Source organism: Saimiri boliviensis, chromosome 2 (assembly GCF_048565385.1).
Source record: "Saimiri boliviensis isolate mSaiBol1 chromosome 2, mSaiBol1.pri, whole genome shotgun sequence".
NCBI lineage: Eukaryota > Metazoa > Chordata > Mammalia > Primates > Cebidae > Saimiri > Saimiri boliviensis.
In genome coordinates this window covers 59,181,350-59,206,455 of record NC_133450.1, presented here as the reverse complement: position 1 = coordinate 59,206,455, position 25,106 = coordinate 59,181,350, and the positions used below count along the sequence as shown (strand labels likewise).

Below are 25,106 nucleotides of genomic sequence, written 5' to 3'. Positions count from 1 at the left end.
TGACTAAAAGATTGCAAAACCCCACAAGTGTCTTTATAATAAAGTTATATAATACTTTGTAAAATTTCAATTCGTTTTATGTCCTTCTAATTTCAAAGATTGTGGTTGCATGGTATTATTTATCCAGGTTAAATTCCTGTTGGAATGATACTGACAGTGTTTCACACAGTCTCCTCCTACGAACATTCACAAGAACAACCAGGAGTCAAGGTAAGCTTCACGACGCTAACCCTTAAGAGACCACGACTCTAATGACCACCCCAAAGACAGCATTCTGGCCTAGCTTTGGTCTGCAATTCACTTCAGAGCGTCGGCGCAATGCCACAGCTGCAACCGATTGGTGTACGTGCTTGTCAGACACATAGAGAGGGTGGAGCCTCAAAGCCCGGATCTAAACGAGACGCCTTATTGTACGTCATCGCCGAGCGACTAAAGCTGGACAGGGAGAGGGAGGGGCTGTGAGCAAACCTTGGTGGTGGGGCGGCCTGAGAAGGTGTCATGGCTGCTGCCACGGAGCTTAGTCGCCCGAGCAGTGGTGACAGGAGTCTGGAGCGAAGATGCAGCCCCAGCCTCTCCCGAGAGGTGCTCTGCGAAATCTTTCGCTCCCTGCACACCCTGGTTGGACAGGTGAGAAGTGACCTCAGGGATTGAGGGTATGGAAACTATCCGGCCCCTCCCCCTCATTCTCTTCCTCTAGCGGAGGCCGGAGGCAGCGAGGCCTGCCGAGGTGTGAGGTGCGGCCCCTGAAGCCGACGTCTGGGAGGAGCCCGGGCCGAGCCGTCTCGGTCGGAGTGAGGAGGATGGCGGTACCGGTTGCTGAGTAGTTTACCTTGCAGCCGTCCTCCCCAGGAGTGGGTGAGGATGGTTCAAGTGAAAACCCCACTCCGAGAGCAGCAGGCTTGGAGAGAATGAATGTGGAAAAGCTTAACTGCGGATTTAGGAGGCGCCTCGCGTTCAGGCTCCTTTTTCTTCCAACTTACCTCAATTATGGGAATTGGTTGGTCAGGAGGCCTGAGATTTATAGAAAAGCGCGCTCTTACTAGCTTTTTTAGGGGCGGGAGGGAGTAATTTGTTCTTATGAGTTACTTGGTTTTGTTTATTTCTTCTTTCCTTCGGGCTGTTTAGTGCATCTATTACCCTTTCAAATGGAGAGGAAAGTAAAAGGAATTCATGTAAAATACTTTTAGCGTAAAGTTGGATGAGTTATCTCTCTTCAATGCTGTTTGCGATAGAACTGTCGTTATTTAACTATTAACTAGTTTAACTGGCTGATAAATCGCTTTTGCAGAAATGTGGTAAAATTTGTTTTAAATTTAAATGGACTTCTTACTCTCTGCAATCAAGTCACTGTTTCGTTTCATGGTGTAAAATTCAAAGCAAATTTTAAATGTGAAACAATTTAAAAGTATGCTTCTTCGCCTGCCTTTTAAAAGGAAATATTTTCTATCTTACATAGACCATTTTCTAGCCTTAAAAGTTTTGGGGCTGGTACTAGAGCATGTGGACACAGCAGGCATTTGTGTCAAAGATAATGGTGAATTCCTATAAAAATAGAACATTTGTCTGATTTGTGAAAATTATTTTTAAAGCCTTGAGTAGATGGAGAATCAGTCTTTTAAAAAGTTACTAGTTTTAAAAATCGTAGCATGTTGTGTCTTACAAAGAACATTACTGTAAGTTAAGCGGTTTTATGTAATGACGCAATTGTTAATGAAATCTGCTAAAAGATACAATTTTTAAACTCAATTGTTTGCCAGGTACTTACCAAAAACATTTTTTTAACACTTGGGGTCTTTTGTTATAACATTCTAATCTTAAGAACCAAAACCTTTAAATGGTTTAAAAGTCAGAGAACTTTTTATGGCGACATCGGAACTTAAGTTTATTTCCTAATGTCAAGATAAAAAAAGTTTATGCTCACCTATTAACAGAAAATAGTTTTTCATTTTTTTAAAAAAATTATTGAGCAATGATTTAAACGTTTCTTTTGAAATATTTTGCATACTGAATTTTTCAAACTCATTAGAAAATTTTAAGCATTCAAGTACTCTAAAGTACAATTAAAGATTACAGTTTACTTATGTCACCTGTCAAAAATGTTGACAGTAAATATTTGGTGACTTTACTGTGACACAGTGAAGGGACCTCCTATTCAAGTGTCAAAAATATGATTGTTTCATCAATTAAATGTAAACCATTTTCAAAATACTCTGTATTTTGAGAAGTGTTTTTTAAGAGTGAAAGCCAGAGTTTCATACTTATAAAATTGCCCCCCAGAGAAATCAGTATTTTCTTTGGCGACCACTTTAAAGGATTTTTAAAATGTATGTTGTAACATGCCTAACTTCATCCTGTGTCATCCCTCAGTATCATTGTATTATTAGATCTCCTGAGTAAGAAACACAAAACTGAATGTTAAAAAGAATTTTTTACTTCAGATCACAAAATTTACTAATTTTAACCTTTTTGCTTGCCTTTGGATGGCCCATCTTACCAAACTGAACAATTACTTATTTTTAGTTTAGATTTTTGTATTAATTTAGTAAAGTTATTAATGAAACTATGTATTTAAATAGTCTATATTAATAGCAGACTAATAGAGATTTTCAAGTGAATGGTTTACTCTTCCAAGTTCTGTAGGGCAAAATGCGTAGAATTCATGTGACTAATAATGAATGTGTTGAATGAATAGTTAGATGAATTAGGATAGTTTTATAATTAATTTGTGACATTATGTGGTTTTCTTAAAAGACCAGTTATTAATTGCACTTGAAGATGTATGTAATTCTGTTGAATTTAAATGAGAATATGAAGCAAATAATCTTTAAGACTTATTTTTCTATAAGTTATTTTCTCTAGAAAATATGATACTTTGCTTTGGTTCAGGATTTGCTTGTTTTATCCCCAAGCTGTATTCATAAGTTTTCTACAATCCAGTATAGATCTCTTTGAATACTACAAAAGTATATTAGTGGGTTACTTCCATAGATAATATGGGTTGTTGTCCAGCAAAATCTTTATAGGCATTAAAGTAATATAAATTAATGCATTAACTTTAATGTAAAGTCTTAATATATTCTAATCTTTGCCAGTGCAGCCTACATGAAATTTCACACATCTTTACACTTGTTTAATATGGACTTTTAAATTCTGTTCTTATCTTCAAAGGGCAGTAAATTTCTGTCACATAGTATTTATTCAGTATATTATCTTTTTATTGATAACCTTACATCTTTTTGATCTTTGTACAGTGATTCATCTTTTTATTATAACTCCTAAAATCTGTATTTGAACTCACGTAACACCTTTATTTTGTAGAAAAGATGATGAATTTGGAATAAATTATGTTAACTTGATTCTTTTATGGAATATATTCTTATGCTATACTGTAAACACATGTCTTTAGGAAAGTTTATGGTAGTTCACTTTTATTCACTCAAAAGACTGCAGATGGGTGCTCTCACTGTAAAATTTTCACTCATTTTGATAATAATCTTATATTCAGGTTCTTTGTAGTTTTCTGGGTATGATTTTATTCTGTTAGATCACCAACTGATACAAATTTCCATATAATGAGCCCTCACATCTTAGCATTTAGCAAAAGATCTGGCCATTTCATCCAGTTGGGCAACTTATTTCACTATTGTGTAGAAGTCTTTGTTTTTCAGCTTCAGACTTCCATAGCTAACTAACAGTTTTTTATTTGAAATAAACATGTTGCCATTTATCCCTGCTTTTAGTATGTATGAATAATCTTGACTTTTAAATTAGTTTAAAAATTGGTTAAAAGTGAAAACAATAACAATGTGATTTGGAGGACACCAGAATAATGATATATTTCTGGTATGTATTTGTGTATGTACTTAAAGAGAAAAATGCATGTTAAAACATTCACAAAACAGTTGTGCTTCCTCTGTTTGTGGCTCTGAGCTAGAAGTAGTAGGATTCTGAATAGGGTAAGCCTATTTTGGACTCCATCCAAAGGTTTGTAGATATTGAAGAATCAAAAGAGCCTTCATCTTTTCATCTTTCGTGAATGGTTTCACCTCTAAAATGATCCCATTACACAGACCCAAGAATAGAATTTGAATGATATGTCATTTTGGTTTTGTTTTTTATGAAAATCTGCAGCTTTCTTGGCCTTTTAAAATGGTAACTGGGTAGAGCATTTCAGTGTAAAACTTGATAACTTTGAGCAAAATAGACACATTACTCTAGAAATCTTGTTTTTGTGACAATTCCATATGTACAGCTTAATCTTGTAATTTTTGTGATGTTGCTGGTTTGCCTTTTTGAAGCTTAACCTCAGAGATGATGTGGTGAAAATTACAATCGATTGGAACAAGCTCCAGAGCCTTTCGGCATTCCAGCCTGCATTGCTCTTTAGTGCACTTGAACAACACATTTTAGATTTACAGGTAAATTTCTTGTTAGAAATGATAACCCGATATTGAAAACAGAAATTAATTGTGGTTAAATTAGTTGGAGTATTTGACAGTTCTAAATACTCTATTAATAGTGTTGCTAATAAAAGGTTACTTACATCCAGCTTGGATCTAAATCTGTTAATTTCAGTAGTGATCAGGACAGTTAAGGGAATATAGCCCAAAAGACCAATGTGGGTATGAGAGTGAATGAATGCAATTCTATTCAATTCTAGACCTGCACTGAAAATTCAATACAGTTCCATCTATGGTGGGTTATAATTAAGCAATAACACACGGCAGGTGTGTGTCATGCTATGATAATGATTCCATGCCTTGGGTAAGTTTGGAGGCTCATGGAGTGCTTTCAGTGGTTCAAGAAGGGGCATTATCCCAGCATGACACATCCTGGAGTGTCTATTGCAATTAAACAGTTTCAGCATAGTTTTTAAAAAGAAAGTAATTTCTGTGACATTAATGTCTCATCTTAGTAAGTAGCCAGTCACTGTTTTCTTTTTCTTAACAGTTTTAAATAATTTATTCTTTATATTAGAAGTTAATATTGAACTGGTATTTATAATAGCATTGTTATATTTTTAAATATTTAATGTTAACCGAACAGTATTATGACCTTGCTGGTTTGTAATTGAACATCTTTCCAATTATAATTGATGTAAGTTTGCAGTTTATCTCTAATCAAAGTATAAAATGCAAAGTGTCAAAAAGATAAGTGGAAGAACTGTTTGGATTGGTCAGTTTACTGTGATTAAGGTGTTATACGGTTTCAGGAGAGTATTTGGTATAGCAAACAAGGGAAGCAAAATTGTGGGTATGAAAAAAATAATTGGAATGTTATTAGCGTTAGTGTGTTTTGACTAATGGAATAGGCATTAATTTTCAGCTCTCCATTTATTGACTTTGTGGGAAATTTTAACTGTTTCGTGTTAAAAGTAATAATAATAGTTAACCCTGTTTTTAAAGGGCAGAGCAGGGAGCTATAGAACTCAAATGAGGCCTAATTGTGTGGAGTTGGGGAGGGGAACAGTAAATGGGTAATATTGTTTATATTTTACAATAGGGGATTTTTCCCCCTGTGGTATAGTGATGGGCCTCTGCCTGTTTTCAGCTATAGATTTTCTTTTTCTTGTTAGTTTTCTTTTTTAAAATTTAATTTTATGGCCCAAGAAGATATTTGCCATGTCAGGAAAAGTCTGAGTGTTCACTCAGCCTAACACCTATATATTTCATGTCTGTGCTTCCTCATTCACATTGGCCAACTGCAGTTTCAAGTGGAGAATCTCCAGTGATACAGTGATAATGCAGGGCTTTGCTGAGTGAGAGCACTGGCTCTCCTGTTAAGGAGGAAAAATACTAAGCCTTAGTGTTCTGAGGAGGCATTTGAATGACATGTTAATTAAGTGGCATTGGTGCCAGAGGCTGAAGGCTTTGATTTGGCACAAAATAAAAGATAAGTGACAGAATGATTCTCTCAAAGAAAATTTTAAATTTCCTTAGGTTTTCTAATCTTTTTTTTCTTTTCCTCCTTTTAAAATTTATAGCAAATGATAATGGTTACAATAGCAAAGCATAGTAAACACTTATATGCAGTCAGATCTGTGTGTCCTGGTGTACTAACTTTTTATATTTAGTAATTGATATTAAATATTTCATTTAGCAGAAATTTATGTAAATATATTAAATGCGTAATTAATTTTGGTCAGTTTGAATCTCAGCAGATGGAATTGTGTTGTTCTCAGCCTTTTTTAGCAAAACTTCAGTCTCCAGTTAAAGAGGAGAATACAACCACTGTTGAAGAGACAGGAAAAACAGAAATGGGGAACAAAAATGAAGTAAATGACAAATTTTCCTTTGGCGACCTACAAGAGGAAGAAAAGCACAAAGAATATGATTTAGGAGATGTGAAAAAGACACAGATCCATTTTGATCCAGAAGTAGTTCAGATAAAGGCTGGAAAAGCAGAAGTAAGAAGTTTTTTTGGTGGGGATGAGAGGGTATTACTTTAAAAAATCTTATGTTTACACTGTTAAAACTTGTTTGTAGATTGACAGACGAATATCTGCATTTATTGAAAGAAAGCAAGCTGAAATCAATGAAAACAACGTCAGAGAATTTTGCAATGTTATTGATTGTAATCAAGGTAACTACCTAGAAATTAATTTTCTTAGGGTTTTAAGAACAATTTTTATAGTTGCTCTAATCTTTTATTTATTTTTAAAATGAATGGTTTTAAGAACACAATTCCGTTTATTTCACGGGTTTAGTTACTAAGGCAGTAGAGTTTTCTTCTGCTTAATAATAGACTATATTGCAAATTAGTTTTCATTTTGGTTACACAAAAATCAAATAAATACAAACATTAAAAGTGTTTACCACAGGTGAAGATTATTTTAAAGTTCTTTTAGGAAATGGAGGTGAGGTATGAAAGACAGGGTTGATCTATCTCAATAGTAAAAGGAACTAAGCTGTATGAATTTCAAACCTCTAAATGTACTATGAAATCATGATGTTAATATGTAAGTGAACTTAGTATACTGAGTTAATATTCCTCCAGAGGGAGCAGTTTTCCCACTACCCCAGAGCTGTTTGAAATGTCCTATGTCACGATACAACCAATTTATCATGAAGACCATGATGTCTTGCTTTTTCCTTTCTGTCATAGTGCATACATTTGCTGCTTTTCATCAGATTCTCCTTTACCTCTTCACTTGATGCTACAGTACATTTTCAAATCTGCAGGTATGCTGCGGAATACAAAATACTGTAAGGCAGTGCCATAGATCATACCCAGGCATCATAGTAATAATCAGAACAAGTAGTTCTTAGGAAAAATTATGGAGAAGAGTTCATAATTGGAATGAACATTTTTCTTGTTGCCTCTAATATCTCATGGCTAAAATTATTATGAACATATAATTGTCACATGAACCTAGAAATGACTCATATCACATTGTTACACTGATTCTCTTAATAATGAAATAATGTAAACTGGTCCTGAATTTAGCTGTGTGCTACTAACATTATACATCTGCATATCTAAATTTGGTATATTTTCCTAGTTGCTTTTCAGAATAGGTGCAACAATGGCAAAATCTCAGGTACTACAACCAACTACAAGCAACTATGAGAAAGGATTTGTTGAGAGAGCAAGCACATGTGTCACTAATGTTATTCCTCTGTTCTCCCTGCTAACTCTATTATTATAAACCACCAGGGGATAGAAATTGACAAGAATTGAAATGCTCAGCAGGATTCCTTGGCCCATTCAATTCCTTGCTGGCTCAAAACAGTGCTAGCAAGAATTGCTATGGAGAGTGACTGGCACTCATACATTCACACCATACTGAATTTCTCACTGATGGGTCAGTTAATCTATATGTTTGGAATATAGTTCTGGAATAGTTGATAGCGTCTTTTTTTAACCCTTAGCCCCATGAAATGGTAGGAAGAGAATGGAAAAAGGATGACCCTTTAAGCATATTTCGAGGTACATCCATTAAAAAAAAAAAGAAGAAGAAAAGATGACTAGTCTCTAGGTATAAAAGCTAAGTGGATTTAGAATTTTATTCATACTATTTGATTTATCAGCAGAATTACTAAGGAAAGTTCAACTGAAAAAAATATATTTTAATATATTAGTGCATTCCTCTTAATAACCTATGAATTTGGCCTAAATATAAGCAGTGGAATTTTAAAAATTGAAATTCCATGGGGGAGAAAAAAGAATTTTTTAAAATAATCTCACCAGCCGTTTCTTACAAAATATTCAAGGGAATTTTACAGGATATTTACTGCCAATGTGTGGTTTTAAAACATTATTTCAAACACAAGTATATATTATTACTATATAGTATCATATATTATATATACTATATTAATATATAACAATTATGTTAACATAATATTAGTCGTATTCTATGTTAACATTCCAATTTTCCCCTTTTGTAATTTATGCATTGATATCTAATTTGAAAGAAACTATACTTTTCAGCAAGTGGTAGGATAAGAAGTAGATGACTTTTGTGATGAGGGGTTTTTAAAATGAGCCCTGGAAGTCTAGTAGAGTGGAAACGTATGTGTACTTGAGGCTTCGAGGTTGTCTTTGTGTGGAGTTTTGAAATAAAAATATGTTAGATATATAATTATTTTTATTGGGTGTTCACTAATTTGATCAGTAAAATAAAAAATGCTGCATTAAAAAAACTGTAGCAAAAATGATGACTTTTATTTCTACAATGAAGTAGAATTTCAGTACTCTATAGTAGATTATTTTCTCCAGTGGCCCAAATGGTGACATTAGTTTTCATTAAAAATGGTATTAATTTGTGCTGCTTAATGTTGATGGCTTTTCTGTATATAAATATGAACATTAGATAAGAATATTAGATATGATAAATTTTTATAGGTAAAAAAGATCACTAAATTCTATCCTGTGTGTGATGGCAATTTATTGTTATTTATTAAAATTACTATGAGTAAAATGTTGATATGAATTATTGGAAGTTTATTAAAATCTCATACATTTGAAGGGAAGAATATATATTTAAACTTATATTATCTAAATTCTCCTTAGAAAATAGTTGTGCAAGAACTGATGCGATTTTTACCCCTTACCCTGGATTTAAAAGTCACGTAAAAGGTAAGTAACCACCACATGACATCACAGTCACTGACAGAAGTCTAGATTATTAGCAAAATGGAATAAAAGTAACTCTCTCTTCTAAGTTTTATTTTAGAACAAAAACATCTTGCCGTCCTTCATACTTGTGGTTAGGTGGTCTTTACAAAAAAAAATATAAAGTGCTGTTAGGGAATAAGAATTTCTGATTTTTGAAACATAAATGAACGTAGGCTCAAAAATTTCTTAATTTAGTTTCTAGAGTTGTGAATACATATGGACCACAGACTAGACCTGAAGGAATTCCAGGGTCAGGTCATAAACCTAACAGCATGCTTCGAGATTGTGGTAATCAGGCTGTAGAAGAACGACTACAAAATATTGAGGCCCACTTGCGGTTACAGACAGGTAAGCAAAGTGCTAAGTGGTGCCTCATAACATACCTTTGCAAATAGTTAAAAAATTTTAATTCATGTAGTCACCAAATTTTCGTTGCACTCCTAACATTTCTTAAATAGTAAGTGCCTGTCACTTAGAAAGTGTTAAGTATATGTCAGATCACTTAAAAGTTCATAGTACCCTTTTGAGGCGTTGGTGCTGTTATCATTGCACAGATAAATAAACTGAAATTTAAAGAGCCCAAGCAACATGCCTAAGTTAGTAAGTGACAACTCTTTAAAAAAAAAAAAAAAGAAAGAAAGAAAAGTAAAAGAGACAGTCTCACTGTCTTGCCCAGGCTGGACTTGAACTTAAAGGCCAAACAATGCTCCTGCCTCAGCCTCCCCTGTCAGCGATACTACAATCATGTGACACTGCATCCTGTTCAAACCCTGAGTGCAGAGCCTGAGTCTTCCTCCCCATTTAGTTACCATGTCTGTTGATTCTGCCTTGTAAATAATTATCTCTCAAATCTGCCCACTTCTGTCTTATTTCTACTGCTACTACTAGAGTTGAAACTACTATGATCTCTATCCTAGACTGATGGAAGGGTATTTCCTGGTTTCTTTGCCACTAGACTTCTTCCTCTAGATCATTCTCTGCTCTGTGGCCAAATTGCTTTTTCTTTTTTTTTTTTTCTTTTTTTTTTTTTTGAGACAGAGTTTTGCTCTTGTAACTCAGGCTGGAGTGCAATGGTGCGATCTCGGCTCACCGCAACCTCTGCCTCCTGGGTTCAAGCAATTCTCCTGCCTCGGCCTCCCAAGTAGCTGGGACTACAGGCGTGTGCCATCATGCCCAGCTAATTTTTGTATTTTTAGTAGAGGAGGGGTTTCACCATGTTGACCAGAATGATCTCGATCTCTTGACCTCATGATCCACCTGCCTCGGCCTCCCAAAGTGCTGGGATTATAGGCGTGAGCCACCGCACCCAGCCCAGATTGCTTTTTCTAAAGCTCAAATTTGATCTTGTCTCTTCCCAGCTAAAAATTTGGAGTTTGGGATTCGATGGGGTTGTTATTTTAAATAGTATGGTCCACGTCTGTAGTTCCAGCTACACCTCTGGGCTTTCCATCTCCCACTTGTTTTGCTGCTTTTCATTCCCTTCTGTCCATGCTTTTTCTTCTAATCCTAGACCAGTGCCGGTTCACCTTTTGTATAATCTCATAGTACCTGGTATTCCCCATTCTCTTTTAAAGCAGTTATCATGGTTCTGTTTGTTTAATGTTTGTCTCCTGCTAGATAGTAAGGTCTGTGAGAGTGCAACTGTGTCTGTCATATTCATTACTTTGTATCTGTTACAATGCCTGGCACAAAGCAAATGCTCAAGTGTTGATTGAATGAACAGTAGCTCATTTCACCTTTGCAGATATATGTACAGAAGGACAGAAAGTTAGTGTTTGACTCTCACAGGGTAGGTCAAGGGATGATAGCATCCTAATGAAGTGACATTTGAGGCCTTGAAAGATTAGTAGGAATTTTCCCAGAGCAAAGCATTCCAAAAAGAGGGAATAGCATTTGCAAAAAAGGACAGAAACAGAAAATATGGTTCAGGAGAACCAAAATATGGCTGAGACGGGTGGATCACAAGGTCAAGAGATCGAGACCATTCTGGTCAACATGGTCAAACCTCATCTCTACTAAAAATACAAAAATTAGTTGGGCATGGTGGTGCACACCTGTAGTCCCAGCTGCTTGGGAGGCTGAGGCAGGAGAATTGCCTGAAACCAGGAGGCAGAGGTTGCAGTGAGCTGAGATTGCGCCGTTGTACTCCAGCCTGGGTAACAGAGCGAAACTCCATCTCAAAAAATAAATAAAATAAAATAAAATAAAATGCGAGTGGCCATAATTTACTTTTCCCCTCCCCAGAAGATTTGTTAGTTTAGAACTGTCATAAAGCCCCTTTTTGACATTCTTTTAAGTCAAAGGAAAAAATACAGCATGTAGAGAGAAATATAATTTGAAGAAAATAATGATATGACATACTGCAACCACTGCATTGGATTATCATCGTTTGTCACTATGCATTTTTAGCCTATCATGTAGCTATCAAAGCATATCAGAAATACAAATTGTTCTATATGAAAACTATTCAATATATTGTAAAATTTAACATAAAACTCCTAGCAATATAGGAAACATCAATGGGGTTTAGAGAGAGGATGTGTAGTATAATATGTCTGATAATACTGTATGAAAATATGACCTAAGGACTTCATTCTGTTTTACTTTTGTTTTTTATTTTCCTAAGTATTTTCCATTCATTTGCATAAGTGTCTTTGCATGGTATTTTAAGAATAGAAATTGTAAGAAAGAATTATTCAATAGTATCTCAGAATTTTTTTTAATGTATTTAGGTGGTCCAGTGCCAAGAGACATTTATCAGAGAATTAAAAAACTTGAAGACAAAATCCTTGAATTGGAAGGCATCTCTCCTGAATATTTTCAGTCTGTAGTGAGTATAAGTGTCTTTTAAAAATAAATAAAAATGTTGTTTTATCCAGATTCTTTGTGGTTTAACACTCATCAACTTAGGTCATTTTCATGGCATAATAAGTCAGCCTGGATGGTGGTTGGGCCTGTCACTCTGAACTTGCTACCTTGTAAAAAACAGAGACTTCCTCTGGAACCTTCCTCTGTCAGTGATCCCTCTGTCTCTTTAATATCTCTTCCTCCACAGGCTCCTTCCCTCAGCTCATACACAGTTAATACTAAACAAACACACACCTCAGACTGCCACTCTTGTTCTTTACCTTAACCACCAGACTATCTATGTTTTTGTAATTCTCTAATTCTAGCATTTATTAATTCTTACCCCTTTTTCTGAGAACATTAAGAAGCAGTGTTGTGCCGGTAAGTATCTTTGGCACATCAGCATTTTTCAGAAAAATTATCCTGAGCCATGTGTTTTCCTCGGTCTTCTGAGGTGATTATATATAATACCTGCCCTCTCTACGTTTTGTTTTTTTTTTTTTAAAGCAGTGCCATATTAGAACTAAAATAATATCAAAGTGAGATTATACCACAACTATTTCTGAAAAATTATGTAAAATAACCCATTTTAGCATGGATCATGTAAGTTACTGGCGAAAATATATTTAACATTTATTTTAGGTATGACAGCAATCTTCAAAAGTTCTAGATTGGGTATTAGACTGAGTTGTAGAAAAGAAATATTTCCAGAGGAAGAAGGCAGGTCACATAAAAAAAGGGAGCAGCAAGTCCTAAATGACAGCATTTCAGAGGAAGAGCTTTAGTGATTGACTGCTCTCAAATGTAAAACAAGGTGTATAAAAATACTAAGGGCTGGAGCAAAGATCAAATGAGAGAATGCCATCAAACACTTAGCATAAAGAACTATGAAGTAGTTGTATAAATGTTGAAAAGTCACTCTATTCCTCTGGCCTTCAGATGTCTAATTTAAGAAAATGTCAGTTGTACTACATAATTACAAAGATCTTTTCATTTTTAGGATTATTCTTTGAATGTCTTCCTAGGAAACTTAATAAAGATTTTTATGACTTCTTACAGTAGTCTACCATAAGTTTTTCTCATTCAAACTGCCTTCATTAAAGAAGGCAATGACCTAGGAAGGTTATTTTTCTAGTTCAATTTAATACCATGTTAATATAATTCTTATTAACAATAGAACTGATCTTACAGTAGAGTAAGGTAGTATCAGATGCCTCCAATGAGACCTTGCTGTAGCATCATTTATCTCTTCTCTCTGATTCTGATTTATAAAAACTTAACATACAGATTTGTTTAACAGAAGAACAAGCCCTTCATAGCATAATCTTTTTGTTTTGTTTTGATCTGTTACACATCGGATAGAGTGGGTAAGGAGGTAGAAGTAGCCAGATTATATAGGACCTTAAGTGCCATGCCCAGAAGTTTTAAGTCTATTTTCCGGGCAGGGAGCAGGGGGAATCTATTGAAAGCATTTGAGCAGAGAATTGATTCGTGAACATGATATTTAGAAAGATTTATCTAATACAGTTGTGGGAGACAAATGAAAAGAGAGAAACTAAGGACAAGGAGACAATATTATGCTAGCTTAGATGTGAAGCTAGATCCTGAAATAGGGATGTGAGTGAGAATGGAAAAGATTAATGCAAGTAGGAAAGAAAAATGGACACATACTGATGATTGGATGTGGAAAGAGACATAGAGCAAGGATAGAGTACAGAGGATAGAGTACAGTTTCTGGTTGGAAAAATGATACCATCATTGATAGAAATCAGAAAATCTAGAGATACTTTTGTGGGAAATGTGAATTTGAAGTCAGGAGGATATGAAGATAAAATATCAGGTAAGCTTTTTGAAATGTAGCACTTATACTAGGGACAATAGGGAGAGTCTCTGTAGTGTTGAGAGTTCATCTGTGGATAGGAGCACTGAGATTGAGGCCTGAAGTCTGCAGCTTGGTTACTGCCTAATTTCAGGGGCAGGAAGCATTTGTAAATATAAACAGAGGATTGGCATATATGTATTAAGCATTCATAAAAGGATGGATGGTGGCAACCTGTGATGAAACATGTGCTTTTTTAAAAGTATTCCCAAATTTATTTAAAAATTATGTATCTTTTAGAGAAACTGCTTCTGGATTAGTATTGGAAGTGACATATCAAATTAGTAGTGAGCTACAAGGGAGAACAAAACACTGGAAAGGTTTAAACATACAGACTCATTCTGCCCTTCAGGCCTGTGAACATATATGGCACAAGCCCTATGGGAAAGAAGATTTCATACTCATCATCCTTCTATAATAGGATGAATTAGCCATCTTTAGGAACCTCGCTTGGAATAAAACCAGCTCTAAGATTGTCCTTGCAAATAGGAGGAGTTGAGCACATACCCTACAGAGGACATAGTACATTATTCATCACCCTTACCATCCTCATGCTGGGAGTACATGCATGGTAATTGCATAATTTTACATATTATTCCTCAAAAGTATACAGAAGAAACTATATATGTAGTACAGTCTTAATACCTTCTAAAGATAGAAGAGGAAAGTTGAGCCCATTAACTTTATTAAGGAGTGAACTTTTATTGGAACTTCTAGACTCTGAAAAGATTTTCATAAAGGTGTTTATTCAGATTCACATGTAGATGTATTCTAAATGGGCAGAGCTTCTTACAGTTGGATAGAGATTGATTATCATGGGTAACATTGAAGCATAGCATAGAAAAACAAACATGGTGAAAAAGATGTCATTTGTATTTGTTTTATAAAATGTAATCAGATTAAAATTCTTTTCATTTTATGAGCCAGACATAAAACTCCAAAATAAGTTATGTTTATAAAGCAGGATTTATGACAAACATTAATAATACTTGTCGGACCGTTTGATGTAAGACTTCTAAAGATCTTTATCTTTCACATTAACTATGGAAAGCTTTAAATGTAATGTTTTCAAAAGTTTAAGGGCATGGCCTTAACAATCTATTTAAAAGATAAGATCTTTAAGTATTTCCAAAGACTTACTGATTTTAAATTATGATACTTGAAAACAGTAAGTACGAACATGCTTTTAAAAGTATATTGTTCATTTTATAGCATTTATCACTTATATGTTTATACATCTGTGTTTCACTTTAAATTTTGAACCTCTCAAGGGCAAGAACTGTGTCTTGTTCATCTTTGAGACCCAGAATGTAGTAGCTATTGAGTAGATGTACAAATGGATGGATAGGGCTTGGCTGATAGCTAATTATTGGACTTTTGAAGGTGTATTAACTTTGTTCAAAGCACTGACTGGGTGTAATTTTTAGTCTATAACAGTAACTCCTGGTTCTTAAGGGAAGTATCAGGGGAGGGGAATGCTGAAAGCCAGGTCAAAATCATGTATACAGGCCACATGTGAACGTGTATGAGCGTGAGTGAACAGTTGGATTCAGCTGAAAAATCAGATGGTAAACACATTTCAGAGGGCCTTTAAGGTCACACTAACCAGTTTGCACTTCCAGTGTCATTGGAGCACAATTAAGTTTTTGAGAAAGAGAGAAACCTGTAATGTAGGTCCCTGTCTGGTAGCATTATAAAGTTTGAGTTGGAGAGAAATTGGAGTCAAGGAAACCAGTTTAGGAAACATGTCATTATCCAAGCCAGAGAGAAATGAAGGTAAGAATCAGGGCTCTGGGACTGGAAGGGAAGAAAAACATTTTAGATACTGTACATGTAGAATCAATTGCCTTTTACAACCAAAAGAAAGTAGCTAGTCATGGAAGAGGCCTCCTTACCCTTGAGTTTCCTTAGAGCACTGGTTTCCTGGATTTGTCTATGTGTGAGGATATGTGTGTTTGTGCATGTGTGTATGATAGTCATGCTCTGCATAAAGGTGTTTCATTCAACTGCAAATATTACAGTTGCCCCATAAAATTATAATATGGTATTTTTCCTGTATCTTTTCTATGTTGAGATGTGTTTAGATACACAAATACCATTGTGTTACAGTTGCCTACAGTATTCTGTACAGTAACATGTTTGTACACTAGGAGTAATAGACTATACATATAGCCTAGGTGTGTACCACCTAGGTTTCTGTAAGTATATTCTATGATGTTCACACAATGACAAAATCATCTAATGCATTTCTCAGAATATATCCCCATCATTAAGTGATGCATGACTAGGAACCTGCTGAGATAAAATAATGGGTAAGGAGAGACAATTTTGCATTTCCTTTCTCCAGCTCTTTGCTTAGTGTGCTGTGCTCTCAAATATTTTCTCTCAAGTACCAAAGCCTGTTAAAACATCCACCTTTTATACCTCTATACAGATGGGGTTATAACCCAATAAATGCATTGAAAATTGAAAATATCATTAAGTCTAAAATGCTTTCAGTACCTCTAACCTACCAAACATCATAGCTTAGCCTACCCTACCCTAAACACGTTCAGAATGTTACAGTTGAAGAAAGTCACTTTGCAGCACAGTACACTGTGGAGTATCGGGTGTTGACCCTCATAACCACATGGCTGACTGGGAGCTGTGCTCACTGCCACTGCCCAGCATCTGTATTGAGATTTCCTTGTACCTAAAACAAATAGTAAAGTTAATGTAGTGTATCCACAATAGATGTAGTATTTCTAAGTGTTCTACATTCTGCTTAGGCCTAAAATAACCCCCAAAAGGCCACATTTTACTGTTTTTAAGTCACTGAGCCACTGATGACCATATTTTCCTCATTTTGATATTTCTTGTTTTGGTTCCATGTTACAGTAATAATCCAATTGCTTAATAGCATAGAAACTATCAATATACTACATGTTAAACTCTTAGGAGAACAGGGAGAATTAAATTTGCATCAAGTGTGTAACAAGCCACCTCTTAAGAAATTAGGACTGATCCATTGCCAAATTAAATATTGATTCCTTATTTGCCCATAGGCCCTACCACAGGTAACCATCTTGGTTTGGCAAAGGAAGGAGCATAATTATCTGAGCTCTGTTATTTCATAATTACTAATTCTAATACTTAACGATTTTTCATTTATTGTAACTGTTGATAAGCATTCCTAGATGTTCTTTGAGTCAACTTTTGACACAAAGGAAAATGTTAGTTTTAATGCTGTCTTCAAAATCTCAATAGTCAGAAATGCTCATGAGAACATTTTGCCTCCTACATTCAGTTTCTTTGTCAAATATAGTCATTTACTAATTTGCCATTCAAAAGCTAGTGGTGGTGTGAAACTAAGAAAAAGTCTAGAAAGAATTCATTAAGTCAAGGTTTATAATAGACTCATTAGTGAGAATGTTGTCAGCTTCAACTGTAAGAAATTTGTACTCAAACTGGCTTACACATTATGGAAATTATAAAACAGGAAGTCCATGGTAGCACAGGCTTCAGATTTGGTTGATTTAGTGGCTAAATCATAATTGTAAGAAAATAGGTTTCTTTCCCCTTTTAACTTTGCTTGGTGTTAACTTCTTTCCCAGACAGATGGCAAGATGGTTACATCACTTTCAGATGTCTTACCCAGATACAGCAGTATCCAGAGGAACTGCCTTTGAGTGCTTTCTCTCAAAAGATGTGGGGAAGCTTTTTACAGAAGCTCTCCTCTTAATCTCCAGCAGACCTCTCCTTTACTCATTGGCCGGAATTGGACCCATGCTCATTTCAGTCACTGACAAAACCAGGGAGCCATTGGCTTGGGCCACACGAGAAGCAGTGGATTGCTTGCAGAAACAATCCATTATAGTCAGTCGGGTGTGTGTGTGTGTGTGTGTTCACCCTTTGGCCTCATATACCAAATTCTATTTTTCCTTTGTCTATTGTCACTTCACTTGTTCAATATTCTGGGATGGAAAGATTATTTAAAAAAAAAAAAAAAAAACTAAGCAGAAGATTCCCAGAGCACCTCTTTCTGCAATCACTCAGGCTCATTAGAAGCTGGTAATTGACGGGAAAATATGTATTGCCAAGGATGAGCGTGTTGCTACAATATTACTATTATGTATTCTTGATGTCATCCTCTTCAGAGGGTAACTAGCAGAATATAAGAAGGTAGATGTTGGTTACAGATAATACTTGATAAATTGGTTGGCTTTTTTTCCATCAGAGTTCCCAGGGCTATACATAATTTGTACAGTATTTTATAAAGAAAAAAATGATGCTCAGATTTCTCTAGACATCAATTACTTTTTTTTTTTTTTCAATCTAGAGCTTTTCTGGAAAAAGAAGAAAAGTTCAACCACCTCAAGTAAGTTACTGCATTTTCATTTTGGCTTCTGAAATAGTTTGATTAGTTTTATACCTTGCTTATTAATAAAAGTTTCAACTATTGTTACTTTTAGGTCATACCCTGGTAAAATTTAGGACTGAAGAAAAGGGCAGTATAAACTAATATACTTGAATAGAAAAATTATTTTAGGGGCATGGAATGACTCAAATAGGTTAAATAAATAAAACCTTCGTCCTGCTTTTAGTAGTACAAGGATGTGTCATTCATAGCGCTTAAAAATAGTAAGTGCTCAAGTAATTTCAGTCTCCTCCCATTCCCGCCTTTTGCAAACACTTAAAATTAGCAGCACCTAGATCAAAAAGGGTATTTAGCAGAGTTTGACTTCAGCCGGCCCTGTCTAAAGTGCTACTTTACTAATTAGTTGAATCTTATAGGCTTTGCTAGACTTCAAAGTGGAAATGTGAATTTAAGAAAGTTGGAGAAAACTTTCTGATTTTTAAGAGTAGCATATTTTTTTCTTGTGAAATTCTGAGTAAGGTTTTTGATAGCAACTTTTTTTTCAGAAGTTATTGTAGATGATCCCCCAGAAGAGAATTTCTAGGTATTTTAAGCAGCTAAGCGAATCTTAAAGTTAACTGTTTTTACTATTGATATGAGGATAAGCAGGTTTTTAAAAGTTATTCTTTTATGTAGTAAACTGTAACACTTTGTTGCTGCTTTAAAAATGCAATTCACGTAACATAAAATTTGTCATTTTAAAGTAGCTACTAGTATATTCACTGTGTTGTGCAACCATCACCACTAAGTCTAGAACATTTTCGTCACCACCCCCAAAAACCCTGTACCTGTTAGTGCTCAGTCCGAATTTCCCCCTCTTTACCCCCAATAGCCACTACATAATACTTGTGTCTAAATTAGAAATATTAATATAAGTGAGAATATGTTCACATAGACTTGAACAAATACAGTTTTTATTGAAAGATAGAAGTGTTTTCTTCATTGTTTTCCACTTTAGGATAACTTCAGTAATCGACATATAAAGTTTTCCATTAAAAGGGATAGCTGATGTCTCAAATGATTTTTTTCTCCTGGTAGTACTATAATTAGCATTTTTCTTCTTTCCAACTTTTATTTTAGGCTCAAGGAGTTTTCAGGTTTGTTACATGAGTAAATTGCATGTCATGGGTTTGGTGTACAGATAATTTTGTCACCCAGGTAATCAGCATAATACCTGATAGTCTCTTTTTCAGTTCTCCCCCTCCTCCCATTCTCAAATAGGCCCCACTGTCTAATATTAATCAGGGTTGTTTTTTTTTTTTTAACTTATTATTCTTTCAAAGTATAAGAGGTTCAGGAGTGCTTAGTCATTAGAAAAAAGAAAAAGATTTAAGCCTTGTTATTTTATGCCTTTAAATTTATGATATAGTCAACATATATAGTTCCCCAGTTCTAAGATTATTCTCATGAGAGAAAAAAAACCATTTGATCATGCTTCTGAATATTTTAAATATTTATAGTTCATTTGGCACTTTATCTGCATTAAGATACTTCAGAATCTTACTCAGCAATTTGTGTCCTTATTGTTTACAGCAGAACTATTCACTGGCTGAACTTGATGAGAAAATTAGTGCCCTCAAACAAGCCCTCCTCAGAAAATCAAGAGAAGCAGAATCCATGGCAACCCACCACCTTCCATGAAAAACTCCTCTCATCCTTGTCATTTTACTTTTTTATATAGATATGTGTAACTTACACTGTTATTAATTCAATGGATATGTATTTATCAATGTAGGCTTCTCTGTGAAGTCAAGGTTTATTTTCACATGAGTCCAGTTTGCAGCAAGTAATCTTCAAATATTCCGGTAAGTTTTGGAATAATGAATGCATTGAAAACAGCATTGTTGGAATTTATTCCCTTCTGTTTTAAAGGAGGTATTTTGGAAATTGAAAAACTTAATTTAAAAGTTCTGGTACTTCTTTTTTCTTTTGTGGACCCCAGAAAGGAAGATTTATTTTGATACTGATATTTTAAAAGGACTTTATATTTGTAACATTGGTGTTAACCAATTTATTAGTTTAAATTAGTACTTTGCATATAATTGGCATTCAACCAAAATTTTTTCACTGAAATGAATTTTAAATGCATGGATAAACTGGTTTTTCTTAATTTTTCGGATGTCAGTATTAATGTAAATAAATAATAGATCCATATTTATCTCTTTATTGATTGTGTGACTGAACAATTTACTTAATCTGTCTTTGTCCTTATTTCCCAGTCTGTGAATTGAGAATGACAATAATAGAAACTACCTTATTGATTGTTATGAAGAAGAGATAACTTCATGCATGTTTGAAACTGTCTGTCCCAAGGGAATTGCTCAGTAAATGTTAGCTATTATTATAAAACCAGGTCTGTCTTTGGATAGCTGTTAGGATGTTACGAAGAAATTATAGTACTTCTCCTTTGAGAGCCTCACCTTTACAATACCCTGGTATATTAGGCAGTACACATATTGCCACAGTTACAAATTAAACATTTGAAAGATGAGCTGCAGTTAGGTAAAAATTCTTTCATGGAGGAGTTGTTCAGGTCAAGAATTGTTTAGTGGCTGACACCTATAATCTCAGCACTTTGGAAGGCTGAGACAGGATTGCTTGAGCCCAGGAGGATGAGGCTGCAGTGACCCACTGCATTCCAGCCTGGGTGACAGAGTGAGACCCTGTCTTAAAAAAAAAAAAAGATTTGGTTACAAGAATCAGAAATCTACCAAATAGCTTGGAAAAGAGGAGTTGTTAAAAAGGAGCAGATACCTGGAACTTCATTGCAGGAAGTACAGTGAAACATGATAGGATCTAGAAAGTCACCAGCAATTAATCTCTTCTGCGTCTCTGACCGCCCCTCACTCTGTCTCCATCCTCTACTCACCTTGCTTTCTGCTCTCCCTCTCCCTTTGTCTCTGTCACTCTGCCTTTCTTGTTTTTTTAATCTTATACATAATCATGTATGTACCTACTATATTATCTTTCTGTGGACTGGTTTCTCTGAAGACATGGAGTGACATGTTAGTCCTGTCTTCATAGCCTCAGCTTGTTAATGCATTTGAGCTGCTATGGTGCAAACTCTGAACTCAGCTGTACAACTTCACAACTTCAGTGACTGCTGCTTACCTCATGTTTTGTGTTTCTTTGTTCATATTCTCCAGAGATTAAATCAGACTCAGTGTGACCAGGCATCTCAGTCAGCTGTGGCCAGGATGATGGGGCCGAACCTCTTTGGAAGAGTTTGCAATGTACATAGAATCTTGTACAACCATTTGTGGCAGCCTCGAAATCGTGGTCACCTCATAGAAACTGTAGGCTTTGGAATCATTCCCAAGAAGATGCGGGCTAGGTGGAGTCCACCAGTGACTTACCACTATAATTTATTTCTGCAGAGCAGACTTATCCCTCAAGGTAATCTTTTCTAACATGATTCCTTAAGTACAGCTACAAATACCTATTCCCCACTCTCCATCTGGTCCATGTGATCAGCATCCTGTCAGAATGACATCCTCCAGATTAAGTGACACATTTTACTGTCAGCACACCAGCCATTCTGTAGGGAAAATTAAAATTAAAAATGATCAATCAGAAAAGGAGGTTGAGTTGGTGGTAGGGAAGGAACTTAGAAAACAGGATCATATACTGATCACTGGTCCAGACCAATAAATGTCATGAGTCTGTTTCTTGCCTGGGTAATAAAATAACTTCCGGCCGGGCGCGGTGGCTCAAGCCTGTAATCCCAGCACTTTGGAAGGCTGAGGCGGGTGGATCACAAGGTCAACAGATCAAGACCATCCTGGTCAACATGGTGAAACCCCGTCTCTACTAAAAATACAAAAAATTAGCTGGGCATGGTGGCACATGCCTGTAATCCCAGCTACTCAGGAGGCTGAGGCAGGAGAATTGCTTGAACCCAGGAGGCGGAGGTTGCGGTGAGCCGAGATCGCACCATTGCACTCCAGCCTGGGTAACAAGGGTGAAACTCCGTCTCAAAAAAAATAAATAAATAAATAAAAATAAAATAAAATAACTTCCTAAGTCATGCTTGGGGGTCCTAGGATCTGCCCACTAGGATTCCCTCTTTCCATTGTCCTCAGGCCTACCCTTCTGGGGGACCTAAGAGAGGAGTTCTCTCTCCACTTGAGTAATTATTGTCTGGTGCTAGCAGCCTTTTTTACTTGAGTCTGGAGCCTGCAGAAGGCGACTCAAGATTCAACACCATCTTGATAGGAGTTGGCATAGGTACTAGTTCAAGACTAAGGTTCTTCTGGTGATAACTACCCCAGAACATTAGTGGGCTGTCAATCATTGTCATTGAGTACATCTTTGACTGAAACGTGATGCCAGGAATTTCTGGTTTTTTTGTTTTTTGTTTTTTTTTTTGAGATGGAGTTTCGCTCTTGTTAACCAGGCTGGAGTGCAATGGCACGATCTCGGCTCACCGCAACCTCCGCCTCCTGGGTTCAGGCAATTCTCCTGCCTCAGCCTCCTGAGTAGCTGGGATTACAGGCACGTGCCACCATGCCCAGCTAATTTTTTTGTATTTTTAGTAGAGACAAGGTTTCACCATGTTGACCAGGATGGTCTCGATCTCTTGACCTCGTGGTCCAACCGCCTCGGCCTCCCAAAGTGCTGGGATTACAGGCTTGAGCCACCGCGCCCGGCTGATGCCAGGAATTTCTGTGGGGTAAATTTGCTCCCTTCATCACAAGGCTGCCTAATGACCTTTCCTCCAGGATTTTTGTTATTCAGCTCTCTATCCCCATTGTTTCTAATGGCCTTGTCCTCAAGAGAATAAAGGAGCACAAGTGATTGGAAAGAGGCTTGCTTGCAGGGACTGGAAATCATCTCTTCCCTAGGCTGCCCTATAGACCTCTCCCTTCCACAGGTTACATTCCAGTCTATAAAAGTGTTTTACAAGGGGTTGGTGGGGGCTGGGGTTGGGCATCAACATGTTACCCTGTTGGAAAGGCTTAGGATTCCCACACTAGTCTGGGTAATGCTAGATATTCTCCTTTCAATTGCTGGCCTCTTGAGCGGTTTCAAACTTATGAATAATATCTGGACCTGGTCTCTAGCAATCTCAGCAGAAAAGATTTCCCTTTGAAACATAGGTAATTTTCCCTGCCTTGCCTTATCTGCTTTTAGCCAGACAACCTGCACATGTGATTTGGGTCCCAAGAGATAATAGGTCATTGTTCAGCTATTTTGTCATCACTTACAAAGCACCAATTTTCCATAGACTAGGGAATCCTCTCTGTCCAAGCCATATCTCTCCTCTTTGCCTTAACTCCATGGTTAGTTTTACATTTTCACTGAGGATCTGTTAATTGAGCAATCGTATTCCTGGCACTAGTTTCTGTTTTAGAGATTTGCTGTTTTCAAGAAACAGGAGCCCAATTCTAAAATAAAGGGGTAACGGTTTAAAGAATGTGAAGAATCCAAACTGCAGGAAGTTTAGGCAGGTTTTGTTACCCTTTATCCCTCCCTGGGCCAGATTGTCTGGATTCTGCACACCTGCTTCTTTCCCTTTGTACCTTGGCTTCTCTGAAGACTTCTTCCTGCTTCCTTGCAATTTAGGGTTGCTCAGGGCTTTGGGCTCTGTGGAGCTATTTCTGACCTAGCTCTTTGCTTTCAGTTTACCCTGTTTGTTCCTTATGAATCAAAATCTGGAAGAGGAGTTCATATTCTCAACTTGGGTCAACTGTCCACCCCAGAACAATGACCTGTGGCTTGAGTGGTAGAATCTCCAAGAACAAAATAGCCACATTTACCCAGACCTTTGGGGAATGAAGGGCACTTCCAACAAAGAAAGCATTAACCGAGACCTCTGACTCTGTTATCTAGACTGATGAAAATATAGTTGGCCTTTATAAAACTTTCAGTTCCATAAGAAATACTCTTTTTCAGTGACATTAATGGGAAATATTTTATGATCCTGGAGATAGCATCCAGGTTCATTGTGAAAATTTTTAGTTTAGGGTCTCTTTTTTGAGCAGTTCTAACTGCAAAAATTAATATTTCATAACTTTTACTCTTAGGTATTCTCCAAATGCAAAGAGAAAATTTACTTTTTAAAAATAGAATAAAGCTCCTATCTTGTAAATCTCATATGGGTTTTTTGCACTCATAAATCTTAAGACGTGATTTAGAGATGTTATTTTTTCTGTATCTTTCAAAACTTACTATTCATTATCCTAGGAATTATTTAATCATTACTAATCAATTATTCCCAACTATGCTATAAAAATAAAGACTAAAATAAAAAGGAAATGGAGCAATGATGGAATTACCTAAAAGGATAATGTGATAGGAAAATAAATGATCATTATTACATCATTCTTCAGTTTTCATATAGCATTGCCAAACGTATTGCATCATCTTTCAAGAAGGTATGAAAGTTTGGAGAAACACCATCTTTAGAGTCCTTTTTGTTTAAGCTTTCAATGAATACAGTTAAGAGTTCAGAATTTTTCATTTTTTGCCCATAATAGCAAGTATAGGAAAACAGAAGAATTTCCAGTTATGAAAGGAATCAGAAAGTGAATACAGAGAGACAGAGGGTAGTACTCTAGACCCTAGATGACATTGGTGAAATTGATCATGTAAGCAAAATCCCAGACCATGAGTCTAAAGATGTATGTTCTAGATGAGTTTTCTCATACTCAAGAATAAATGAGTGAACCATATATTTCCAAGGACAACAAGGAAGTAGTATTTCCAGCCAGGTACTCAATGGGAAGAGCTTAATCAATATTTTGTGACAATTTAATATTTTATGATGTTTATCCACTAGTATTTACTTGATATAGTTCCTAAGTTGGAAAATGCTAAAGATAGCTATGTGCACAAAGGTGATTTAAAAAATCAAAAGCTGTA

General features: G+C 35.9%; 1 protein-coding gene across 3 annotated transcripts; it reads left to right on the top strand.

Moving 5' to 3' along the window:
* Window positions 1-433: 433 nt before the first annotated feature.
* MBIP (MAP3K12 binding inhibitory protein 1) lies at window positions 434-20,432 on the top strand. Of its 3 annotated transcripts, none has more exons than XM_010334942.3 (9): window positions 434-627; window positions 4,299-4,418; window positions 6,182-6,406; window positions 6,486-6,582; window positions 9,016-9,081; window positions 9,316-9,468; window positions 11,853-11,950; window positions 18,165-18,203; window positions 19,779-20,432. In XM_010334942.3, exons 1-9 carry the CDS (start codon window positions 499-501, stop codon window positions 19,881-19,883), a joined length of 1,032 nt encoding a protein of 343 aa, XP_010333244.1. In that variant the 5' UTR covers window positions 434-498; the 3' UTR covers window positions 19,884-20,432. The 3 variants fall into 3 exon arrangements, with proteins under 3 accessions (XP_010333244.1, XP_003924246.1, XP_074249477.1); XM_003924197.3 differs by having other exon boundaries at window positions 19,776-20,432; XM_074393376.1 differs by lacking the exon at window positions 4,299-4,418 and having other exon boundaries at window positions 19,776-20,432.
* Window positions 20,433-25,106: the final 4,674 nt, after the last annotated feature.